Genomic DNA, 12972 nt, shown 5'->3' on the forward strand with positions numbered 1-12972 from the left:
TATTGAGACAGGACCTATGGCAGCTCTATACACGAGAGACATGGATATAACTTACACACCCTCTTCCACCGAAGATGTACTACTACAGAGATCACTTCATGAGTATCACTGATGATGGATTTATAGAGAGGCCTAGATACATGGAGGGCTTTTTACCACACGGCTCCCAAGTAGCTATTGGTGGTCAGCTTAGAGTCTCATCACATCGACTGGAGATCGAGACTGGCAGAGTAGCACGGATCCCCCGAGAGGAGAGGGTATGCAAATTGTGCAGAGAGGAGGTGGAGAGTGAGGAGCATTATCTATGCAGATGCAGAGCCATCAGAGAGAGATATCCCATTTTATTCATAGAGCCACATTCCCTACGCCAGCACTTTGAGGCAACACACCAGCACATACTAGGGAGATTCATTCTAGACATACAGCGTCACAGAGAGACATCATTACAGGCTTAGACAGCTCCAGAGGGGGGACGACAGACACATATTACTACATTTTTTCAGAGATCCACCCCACTCCCAACCCCTACACAGCAGGGAATTACTCTCCAGAGAGCAGAGACACTCAGAGCCCGCAGGAGACAGAGGACAACTGGCTTTCGGACACCACGCCTATACCACAGAGAGATGACAGAGATCAGAGCTCAGTTCCACAGAGAGGGTGCGGAGCGACTGGCTCGCTTCAGAACAAACCCAGGCATGTTCTTCAGGGAACTGTGGACACCCCCTTCATTGATGTATACCATTTTATACCCCCAGTATGGTATAGGATGGAGCTAGCTAGGTTGCATATCATGATTGTATACTCCATGCATATAGCTTTGCATTCTCCTAGTAGTAGAGCTCCATCCCCTCCTCCACTCATTGTACTTATTGCACACCCAGATTCAGCTTTTTAGTTCAGTACTTTTTCATTTTGTTGGGATGACAGAGGATACCCCATATAGGTACATCGATTTGTCTCATAGGCCGAGTTCGGTCTTTAGGAAGACGTTAATAAAATCTTTCTTTCTTTCTTTCTTTCTCTCTCTCTCTCTCTTCGCTTCCCCTCCCCCCCTTCACTTCTGCGCCACCCTGCCCTGCTTCGCTTTTGCCGCCCTGCCCCCCTTCGCCCCTGCACCGCCCTGCCCTGCTTCGCTTTTGCCGCCCCGCCCTGCCTCTCTCTCTTCGCTTTTCGCCCGCTCAACCCGCTTCCCCTTCCCCCCTTCGCTTTCTGCACCGCCCTGCCCTGCCCTGCTCTCTCTCTCTCTCTCTCTCTCTCCCTCTCTCCCTCTTCGCTGTTCGCCCGCCTCTCTTCCCGGCTCTTTTCCAACCCACCCTTCCTCAGGCCCCCAAGGCAGCAACATAACTCTCTCTCTCTCTGCTGAATCTCCTCTCTTTCCCTTTCCCCTACATGACTTGAACCCCCCCTCCCTCCCTGTTGCTGCTGTTTCGCGCTGGTGTCATGGATTAATTTTCAGTCCATTGGCTATGGGAAGTTCTGCAAGAAGTCATGGCCAAGACTGGGTTTAAAGAGTAGCTCGTGAAGGTGGAGGACAAGCTCGGCACAATTATTAAAGAAAACAAGAAGATGGTCGACTCTTCCGTTACCGCAATCATAAACTGCCTCTCCAAACTCGAGAAGGGATTTGACAAAATCCAAGAGCTCGAAGAGAGATCTTCCAAGCAAGAGGCTGAGATTTCAGCCTTAAAGGAGGAACTAGTGGAGGCCAAATTGCATGCTAAAAGTCAAGCGGCTGAAATCTCAGCCCTCAAAAAGGAGTTGGAAGCCACTTCAAAAAGCAAGCTTGAGGATGGAAAATTTCAGCCGTCCTTTATTGAAGAGCTGAATACCATCAAGGAACAAATGAGGATCATTCAAGAGGAGGAGGAGCAACATAAAGAGAAGACATCTTCATGGGTGGAGGTGATCACAAAGACACAAAAGAAGATGGACGAGGCAGAGAAATGGATCGAGGTCGCCAAGAAAGGGAAAGGTAAAGAATCGCCACCCATCCCCACTCCCACCATCATCAACATGACCCTTGAAGAGGAGCAAAGGAGGAAGACCCGGGCCTTACATGTACGAGTGTCCGGTCTAAAAGACCGTGATGATGCGGAAGGGGAAACCAAGGAGCTCTTCTCTATGATGGGCATTGAAGCCACGCACACAAAGGCATGGAGAGTGGGAAAGAAGAGAGAAGGTAGTGGCGAATCTTCTAAGGAGAGAGCACTTATCATTCGTTTCCCCTCCATGGAAGCGAAGGGCTTCTTGAAGAGACGTCCTACACTCAAGAAGACGGGAATATTTCTTGGAGATGACCTCACACTCTCGCAACCTGCCCACATGAAAGAAGTTATGCCCGAGATAAGGGCAGCCCGAGAGAAAGGGAAAGTGGCCTTCTATAGAGATGGTAGAGTGGTGACTATGGAGAGGCGCTCTTCATGACGGCGCGAGACCTATGGGACTACACTAAAAGTTGCTACTTGGAATTGTAATGGATCTCTACGCCTTCATGTAGGCGCTTTTGAGGATAGTTTCACTGGGAGGGACATCATCTTCTACTGTGAGACGCATCAGGCTCCTGGACAGTCCATGCCACATGTTAGTGGATACCGATGGGAGACAGCTTGTAGATAGGAGACTCATTCAGAGCATAGAGGACGGGGCTCAGGAGGAGTGGCAGTATTGTTTAGAGAAGAGCTACAGCCACTGATACATATAATCCGCAGAGATGAGCAGGCTAGGTACATGTGGGTTAGACTGAGGGCAAAGACGTCTACATTGCTATATGCTATTTTGCTCCTAGTACATCAGTGTATGCATCACCTAGCAGGCAGTCTCCCTTTTCTATTTTGGATGATGACATTTGGGAGTTCTCCAGGGATGGTGACATCATTCTCCTTGGGGACTTCAATGCCAGGACCGCCCATAACCAGACAGTATTTTATGATACCTCAGAGGAGATGTTGAGGGAGCTTGATGTCAGGGATATGGGCCTATCTAGACTCTCACAGGATGAGGAACATACAGTGTATGGGCGGTATTTGATAGACATGGGGACTGCACATGGATTGGCCATCCTGAATGGCCTACAGAGATTCCCGACATCGGGCGGTTTCACTAGCTTTCCACATCGGCATGGTGCTAGTACAGTGGACTATGTTATGGCTCAGCCCAGTCTCATTCCCTCTTTTCAGGATTTTATGGTGGCCGGTTGGAATAGCAGTGGATCATGCTATCTTGTCCTTCACTCTCACATTTCAGTTCAGCACCGCTCCATTGGGACACGTCTCCACACACACTCGTTATACCTTTACGAGTGAGACTGACACCGTGTTCACGGATGAGATATACAGACGCTTATGTGCCGAGGAGCCGGGACGGCCATTAGATGAGCTCACTCAGATATTGATAGAGACGCTTCATGCTACAGCATCAGAGGCATATCCCCATAGTCAGCCTACACGGAGACGATCTGGGAACATGCCCCAGAACAATTGGTATGATGAAGGGTGCAGAGAGATGAGGATCAGATTACAGAGAGAGGTGCTCATGGGTGTTACCACTCACAGACAGTCACGGATTACCTTCCGGCACCTAGTGCGACGGAAGAAGAGGGCTTATCGTGCTCAAATAGAGAGGGATTTGTATCAGTTATTTATGAGTCAGGACTCAGGCGAGGCATGGAGACTACTCCATGAGCATTCACCATCACCAACCATTACCTCCACAGAGATTTGGGGTGAGTATGCAGCATCCCTATACACAGCACCAGAACAGCCACCCCTGCCAGACCCATCGGAGCCATGCCCAGAGACATGTGCTTTCTTTACTGCTGAGATGGTAAGGAAAGCTATTGACAGGATGAGGACTGAGAGAGCATATGATCATGATGGTTTGGTAGCAGAGCACTTTATTCATGCCAGAGATATGCTTGTAGAGCTTATTGCTATGATGTTTAACCGAGCCATGTGTGAGGGTTTTCCTGAGACTTGGAATACGTCCACGATTGTGCCTATCTTCAAGTCAGGGGATCCCATGCTTCCTGGGAATTATCGTACCATCACGATTGGTCACACATTGGCTAGATTATATGCATCTATTCTTGAGCAGGAGTTGAGTAGATGGGCAGAGAGAGAGGGCATACGTGCATCAGGGCAGGCAGGGTTCGGGAGAGGTTTCTCCACTCTTGACCATATCTTGACACTCAGAGCTATTATTGAAGAGGGCAGATTATATGGCAGGAGGATTTATTGTTGCTTTGTGGATTTCCGCAAAGCTTTTGACACAGTACCGAGAGCCAGACTCATGCGCACACTATAGGAGATGGGAGTGCCCACAGAGCTGATTTGGGGAATCATGGCTTTATACAGGACAGTTGTGGGGCATGTACGTACTACTCACGGTATATCTGAGATGGTTCACTCCACTATTGGGGTGAAACAGGGCTGCCCCCTTTCTCCCACCTTATTTGGGATGTACGTGGATGAGGTTTCGGACTATGTAGAACGGGAGGGTGACAGAGGAGCACAGCTAGCAGGGACATGGATTCCGCTGTTATTGTATGCTGATGATATTGTGTTGATCTCAGATTCTCCAGAGGGGATGCAGCATCATTTGGATGCATTGCACACGTTTGCACAGGACAAGGGATTGTCTGTTAACCTTGGTAAAACCAAGGTGATGGTGTTTAACACCACAGCACAATGGGTTAGGAGGTCAGTACCCACCTACACATATGGTTAGGAGACAGTGGAGTATACAGATGCATATACTTACCTTGGTGTGGTTTTTAGTGGCCCACTATTTTCCTTGAGGAGAGCAGCGGAGACCAGATTGACCAGAGCTTATGCAGCATTGGGGAGACTAGAGAGGATGTGTTCACAGGTTCAATTTCAGGAACCTCGAACAAAGCTCTGGCTCTTTGACACTTTGGTCACTTCAGCCATGCTGTATGGAGTGGAGATATGGGAACCCACAGGGGATCACCACAGCCGAGCTGGTAGCACTGATGGATGGAGACGTATGGAGAGGCCCTTGGTTTCTATGATTTCCCGGATGATTAGGGCCAAGGCCTCCGTATCACATGATATTATCCGTGCAGAGATGGTTGCCCCCCCACTGGTAGTAGAGGCACTCACTCGATCAGTCTCCTTTATACATAGCACTTGGGCTCTCCCTAGAGACAGATATGCTCGCTTAGCCCTGGAGTCTTCACGATAGTTGGCATCACAGGGAGACGGATCATGTTGGTATGCACAGATGACAGCTTGGTTTCAGCTGCATGGCTTTAGTATGGACAAGCTACCTCCATTTCAGTACTCCCTGGATGCGCCCTCCCTTTCTCTCACACAGGCAGAGATTACCAGACTTATCAGGCAGGACTTGATTCCGCTGGACACTAGGACATGGATACAGCCGACACACGAGCTTGGTACGAAGATGGCTTTCTATAGAGATCATCTTCTCCAGCTCACGCAGGATGGGTTTGTGATTAGACCCAGCTACATGGATACTCATCTTTCTCATGGGGTACGGTGTGCTATTGGTCAGATGCGCACATCCTCACACCAGCTAGAGATTGAGACTGGCAGATTCAGAGGAGTACCAGCTGAGGCCAGGATTTGTCAGCTGTGCCAGATGGAGCCAGAGACAGAGTTACATTACATATGTCACTGTCCAATATATTATGAGATACGAGGCCGTTTTCACTGCCTGTTTAGAGAGGGTTTCGGACCACTTTCTAGAGTCATGAGATACAGAGGCAGATTACAGACTTCTTTCGACCAGAGATTGAGCAGTCAGGCCAGCAGGCATTGCAGCTAGCCCCAGAGTATAGCCGCACCAGAGGTACACTGATTGATCGGGCTATAGAGCTGGGGCGGTCCAGGCGCCCCAAGATGAGAGGCCCATCTCGAATCCGGCGGAGACTACAACAGAGGATCAGGACCATACTAGCACGGCATGGGAGACGTCCAGTCAAAGTACTCACCATGGAGGACATTGAGGATATCCGCCATCGACCGATGAGAGACATCTTTGGATAGTGATGTGTATGATGCTTACCTCTGTTGCTAGAGTTTTCCTCCCAGATGTTATCCATTAGGAGCTCCTAGTACCGTACTTTTCCTCATAGTTGTTTCAGTTTCAGTTAGTTGTTTAGTTGTTTTTAGCTTTTCTTACACAGACATTGTATCAGATCCACCAATTGTTGTAACCTTTTTGGTCTCATAGGTCATTTTGGCCTTCTGAAGACGTTAATATATCATTTCATTTCATTTTCCTTCTCTCTCTCTCTCTCTCTCTCTCTCTCTCTCTCTCTCTCTCTCTATTCCATGGACATTATTGTGTCGCTTTGGTCTCATAGGCCCATTGGGTCTTTAGTAGGCGCTTAATAAGTAACATAAATGGTCTCTCTCGTCAATCTGCACATAAGCTGAGCTATAGAGCCCCAAATCCTCTAAGCAGCTCTACACCCCCAAATATAATGTTGCATTGTCTCAGAAGCTACTTGGCATCTAGGACAGGCCAGGTCTACTCCAAAAATAAACCTCCACTGATTAGTGGGAAGGCCACCATGTAAGAATAACCAAAAGAAGTGAGAGATCTGCTCCTCCTATATGAATTCCAAAGTTTGTGCCAAAATCCCTTTTGAATCAATGGGGTGATGTTATAGCTTCTCCAATGTGGCCTAAGAGCAGTCGTCCTCTGAATCTACGCAAGTAGAAGGAGCCTAGCATTACACACACTATAGCTGCAAAAAGGCTTACTCTTCATAAAATTGACTACATCAATCGACTCCCACTAACCAGGATCCCAATGAAGATATTTGATAGGACATCCACCATACAACCATAAGCACCAAGAGTCGTGGATCACAATATCAGACGGAGGGTCATCATGCCACTGCTTTCCTGAACGGCTAACTACTGGATGAAGAATAATCTCAAGCGTGTCACGTTTCAACAATCTCCATCCTGGCTGGATAGAATTGAAAACACGATCTCCCTCCTTATCCTGCTCTAGCAAGGCTAACACCTGCAATGGCAATCCTGTCCTCAAGAAAACTCCAAGCCACCTAGAATGATGTTGATCATGAGATGTGCCAGTAATCCACTCATGAGGTATAGCTACATCAATTTGATCAATTCGTCTAAGACTCCCTATGAGGTGTTGGGTAGATATAGGTCCCTGATCCATAGGGAGAATTTTAAAAGTTTTCAAGGCAATAACTGTCGATGCACATCTCTCCTAGCCAAGCCACTGCATATATCCAGACGCACCCAAAGGTCATCCAACCTCAAGGCCATTCCACATAATGGGTGGTCTATCAGCCTCATCCACTGATGTAGATAAAGAATTTAATTTCATTTCTCCCACATAGAAAACAGTGTGTACTTAACAAAATAAGTTTCATGTGCCCAAGCTTATTTGTACATAATCATATATGCTTAACATGCAACGTAAATCTCCCAAATATATGAGTTTCAAAAAGCCTGTCAAGCTTGCTTCAGTGGTCTTTTATCTCAAACCTCAAGAACCCTACAGTAAAGGGACATAAGAAAGGGGCTGAAGAGCATCATAGGTACCTTTCAAGTAGGCTGAGGAAAAGTTGGCAACCACCAAGAATCTGAATGTTTTCTACAAAAGCTACAGCAAACTCTTTTCGCCCCAAGAGCCTGAGTAGCGTATGCAAAACATCCTCTGAGCAAACAGGGTCCTCACTTCTTTCCAGATACGCAAGAAGAGCTTTTACATCAGACAGAGAAATGGAATCCCTGCACATTCAAAAACATAATATGGCCTTCACCATTTTTTGAGAGAAACAGAGAGCTTATAATGAGGTTAAATTCTCAATCATGCAAGTGGGTCTTAAAATTCTTGTTGTGTGTATGCGGGTCTGGAAATAGAGTCAACCCTGAGGCCATAAATGCATGAGAGGAGGGGTTGAACTTGCTAACCTTACAACTATTTCAGCAAGGCTCAATAATAAGATTCTCAATTTTCCAACCTCCTCTCGACTAGGCCTTTCCCCAATGACCTCTTTAGTCACAGGATGAAACAGCCGCTTGGAGCCAACAACCTTACGATTTCTTGGCTTATCCCAATAAAACTGCTGAACTAAATCCAAGATTCTCGGCAGGCTTATGTGACTCTGTGCTAAGCCAGCCTCACTTTCGCAATAATTTAAAAGTGCAATTAGAAGCTCACGCTGAACTGTATAAGGTGTGTAGATCCAAATATACAGATTCAGAAAGACCTTCAGAAGTGTGTCTTCCACAAGCTGCTTTGAAAAGATTGTGCCTGGCCAGAAAAAGTTTAGGAGTTAAAAGACTGCAAAGATTGAACCACATATGCACATTCATGGTATTAAAAGAACTGGGATAGAAGCACTAACAACAGATCAGACTGCTGGGCTATGATAGTCAGAAAACGTCAAGGAGCATACCACTGGTTTTAGAAACAACTGACAACAAGTGCACTAAGGCAGAAGCCACCCCCGTGGTAAGATGTTGAGGTGACACGGACTGCAATAGGAATCCAATGATTGACATTCCTTTGTTCTGATGCATGTACTGTTGATGAGCAACACTATTATCCAAAACAGATGTGATCAATTCAATGACTTCAGCTGCGACATATACACTGGAAGTGCTGAGACTCTGTGTATTGTCTGATGCTTCCTTTTTGAGTGAAAAGTCTCTTAAGGGTGGAGACTGGTCAAGTTGTGTCAACAAAGGGAAAAAAACACCCACACCGCCAACACAATCGATGATATCCTTCACCAAGCGCCGATAACATAGCTGAGTTCCTGCCATTATAATTGCCTCGTGAGGTGCCTTCTCTGTTGTACCATCAGACTTCAATGCAACATCAAATATCGTTCGCCCAGAGCTTGCCTACACATGACACAATTGCTGAACATCTTAATTAACAGAACAAAATGGGTTATGTCAAGCTAAAACTACAAATCATACAGCTTTTAGGTGCTAACAAATCTTCGATGTATTTCAACCCACACTTCTTTTACACAGCTTTTGTCAAGACATTTTCATGCTTATCCTATGAACATCTTTGAAACAAAATCATCAAACCATCTTCAAATTATATGACGAAACTGCTATTTCAAAAGTTACCTTACGCAAATTCTATCATATACAGACATTTATGCTAACAAGTATCTTTGACATTGATCAAAAATATTTGGATTATACCTGTGCATTGAAGCCAAAAACCACTTTGGATGATAACCCATCCTTCAAATCAAAAATGTTGTTAGGGGTTGTATTTTCTGGTATGCATCCAATCTCTGTGGGTAGAAAAGAATACATATAGCCTGACCCAGTTTGAAAGATTCCCATAATCTGATCATAGGAAAGTGAGTCATCAAAGAAGTAAACTGGCCCAAGCTGTCCACAGAAAGGAAATGAAAATTTCACTTTGTCGACAACCCCTTCCAATGTGGGGAGAGGAGAACAGGCACCAAGAGTGCTCCTACTCAATGGCTCATGAAGTTTTGGATACCTAGCCAAAAAAAGCCATCAAAGAAGACAATTAAATAACAAATCCAGAAATATTGAAGACTATACACCAATGGAACCTTTTTTTCCAAACTTAATAAAAACTTAAGGGACATGTTTAGCTCCAGAGTCTATCACAGCACTAACTCAATCAAGTACAGCATAGCCTACATGCTATGACAAACTCACTCACACATCAGTGCCCAAGAGTAGGTGTAGGTCCATATAAAAAGATTAGTCTACCTTGGTGGACAAGTTTTCAGGGACAAAAAACAACCAAACCAAGTTTCCATCATTCATCCAGAGCTGAAGGGCAGACTGTCAGAGGACACACACACACACACACACAGGGGTAGCTGGTCAGGCAAATAGCTGCATGTTTGTGACCAAAGAACGACCTTTCCCCCATAGTCACATGGGATGCGAAATGGGAACGGGGACGGAAAAGATTGAGAATGGCCATTCCCTGTGACTATAGAGTGACATGGGACAGGAATGGGAACGGGAAGATGCTGCCATCCCCAACATTCCCAAGTCTAAAAATGCCCATTCCCTGTGACTATGCCTTCCCCGCAAATGAGGTTATAGCGCAAGCGGTGAAGGTGGTCCTAGGACCGAGCGGACCTGAGTTCAAAACCCTCCTTGGTGCTTCCTTCGCAGCATCGCCTATGGGCGCTGAAAAATCCGTAACTGCGGGAGGATTTTGGGTCTAAGGCCAGTCGTCGGGGGGGGCAGAGGGGGGGGGGGGGGGGGGCAAGGGGGGCATTGAAAAGCATTAAATAAAATTTTCTACTACCAGAATGCTTCAAGCAACATTTTTCTTGAGAAACAATATCCCTAAATTCATATGATGTCTTGTTCATCATTTATGAAGCTCCGTGAGGATTATTTCACTATGGTAGAGGATAGCTTTCCTCATTGCTAGGATAGGCAAAAGTATGCCCTATATCAACTGCCCCCAGGGAACCATTACATAATTGTTGGATTCATCACTTTAGGAGTTCTAGCAAGGAAAATCACAAAGCACAGTTTTAAAATTATATATATATATATATATATATATATATATACACCTAGATGAATCCAGGAACATGCCCAAATTCACCTTTTAGGAACCTGCATGTTATATACTCATGGTAGTCAACCCACAAGACTATATAACTATCAACTCCATTATGCATAGTATGGACTAGATACTACAACATCCCCACTAACGTCATCAGTGCCCAATAGTGGGTGTAGAACTCTATATCAAGATATGCTCTCACACACACACTCCACACACATACACACATTTTTTTTTTGTGAAACGAAGAAATTATATTATGAAACATCCATTTTACATCAGGGCAGTGCTTGAGAAAAGAGCCTATGCCCTATCCATCAGAAACAGTAAAAGAAAAGCTGAATACAAGAAACATCCAAATCTTCCTCATGTAAGGCATTATATAAGGACTGCCGCAATGAGGCTCGGAAGAACTCATAAGGGTGCTGAAGGGGTGAATTCAGATATGCATGATTTCGCTGTAGCCAGAGGGTCCATAAGGCCCAGTATCTGATCCAATGGAAGAAAAGAGAATACTGTGACAAAGAAGCTGATAATCTGCTAAACATCAAGAAAAACCTGTAGAACCTGTGTGCAGGAAATCTGAGAGATAAAAAATAGGAGATCTTGTCCAAAAGGTCTCTAGAATATGAACAAAACCACAATAAATGCGGAATACTCTCAGTAGTATGATGACATCTTGGACAAAGAGGAGAGGCAATCCTTCTTTGAGCCAATTTCACTCCCACTGGAAAAATACCAACAATGCATCTCCAAAGAAAGAGTCTCTGCTTCAATGGCATTTTCAACTTCCATATCAATGTTAATTTTCCTTTCCACCAAGCTAAAGACTTATTCAGATGCCAAAGAGAATTAGCATGATGAGCAATCCATGGAGGAGGTAATATCAATCGATAAGCCTGTATGGAAGTCAATAGATGCAAAGGCTGAGAGGATAATCTTGAACTTGAAGACTGAAGATACCAATCTTGAAGCCTGTCTCTTACATCCAATGTTGGAATCGGAATGAAAGGGTGTAAGAGATCTGCAATAGCTTTCCATATAGGTCTATGATGCATCCCAAGATTGTATTGTTGGCATGCTGCCGGAAAAGAGAGAATATGCCCTTGAGTATCTACCACGTCGTCAATGAACCGGATGCCCAACTTCATAAGATTGTAAGCTCTAATTGGTTGTTGTACAGCAAGGGGAGAGTAAAAAACAGCACTCCAATGTAGGCTTTCCATTCGAAGCGAGGAAGCTATAGAAGCAGGATGGGGAGACCATTTGATGCGAGAGAGCACTTTCTTCCAATCCTGAATCAAGGAAGTAGAAAATGGACAACCAGGGATTTTACCTTGAAATTTGCCAAGTACTACTTCCGATGGATCAACTAGCCAATGTCCATAAGCATTTGTGCGCATCTGACCACACAAAATTGCCAACATGATAGACCAAGGCTGCTCTTCTGGAAAAAAGGTTTTGAGCATAGTGATCTTTCTTGCCAACACATGAAATTTGATGTTTATAATATTCAAACCACCATGCATTCTTGGTGAGCAAAGCAGGTCCATTTTGAGCAACCTTAAAGCTTTTTTATGAAGCTTAGTTTTCCAAAAAATCTCCATGGCTTGAGACATAAAAGAAGAAAGATCTCGAGATGACCAATGTAATAGAGGAAGGTAGAACTGGACATAAGCTAGAACAATGGACTGAACAATTCGAAGCCCTACGTGCAATGGCCAAGTGGAGATCTTCCAATATTCTAATTTGTCCTGAATTTTGTTTAATACCCAAGATATTTGTTGCTTATTTCTGATTTTCCAGCTAATGGGATAACCCAAATGTCTTACTATGTTTTCCGGATAAATAATCTGGCCAGGCCACAGGATACCATGCCAGTCACAATGCTTGAGAGGTAAGAGTTTTGATTTCTGAAAATTAATTTTTAGACCAGCTGCCAACCCGAAATCTGAAAGAGTATCCATCAATAGGCGAAGCTCCATAGGATTGTTCTTTGGCATGAAGAATGAATCATCTACATAAGCCTGTGCAATGAAAGGCCATGAACCAGAAATCTGAAGCCCCTCTAACTGTCTAGTATCAACCAGATGATCCATATAAAGAAGCAAAGGATGTGAAGCAATAGCATAGAACAAAGCACTGAGAGGGCATCCCTGTCGAACTGATTGTTCCAGAGTCCAAGGCTCAGACAAATGATTCCCTATAAAGCATTGAGCAGTGAAATCTGAGTAAAGCCAATATATGACATTAACTAGCTTTGGCCCAAAACCAAGTTTAGACATGATTTGAGAGACATAATCCCATTGTACCGTATCAAATGCCTTTGCCACATCCACCTGCATGACCAAGACATCTTGAGCAGAATATTTTGCATATTCCATTGCGATGAGAGTATTGGAG

General features: G+C 44.9%; 1 protein-coding gene across 8 annotated transcripts in view; it reads right to left on the reverse strand.

Annotated features, from left to right (window-relative positions):
- Positions 1 to 12972, reverse strand: part of LOC147615368 (binding protein) — a 188326-nt gene that overhangs the window by 81666 nt on the left and 93688 nt on the right. For all 8 annotated transcript variants that reach the window (XR_015262839.1, XR_015262837.1, XR_015262836.1 and 5 more), the window contains 4 exons: positions 9198 to 9507; positions 8432 to 8882; positions 7944 to 8286; positions 7572 to 7760 (listed from right to left, as the gene is read on the reverse strand). Coding sequence is in view for 1 of the 8 variants with exons in the window: in XM_086779460.1 (XP_086635586.1) it covers positions 7572 to 7760; positions 7944 to 8286; positions 8432 to 8882; positions 9198 to 9507 (1293 nt within the window). In the remaining 7 variants the exon portion in view is untranslated. The remainder of the gene's footprint in view (positions 1 to 7571; positions 7761 to 7943; positions 8287 to 8431; positions 8883 to 9197; positions 9508 to 12972) is intronic.

The sequence above is a fragment of the Cibotium barometz genome, chromosome 40 (genome assembly GCF_041138505.1).
Source record: "Cibotium barometz isolate CiBa-2024 chromosome 40, ASM4113850v1, whole genome shotgun sequence".
NCBI classification, from domain to species: Eukaryota; Viridiplantae; Streptophyta; class Polypodiopsida; order Cyatheales; family Cibotiaceae; genus Cibotium; species Cibotium barometz.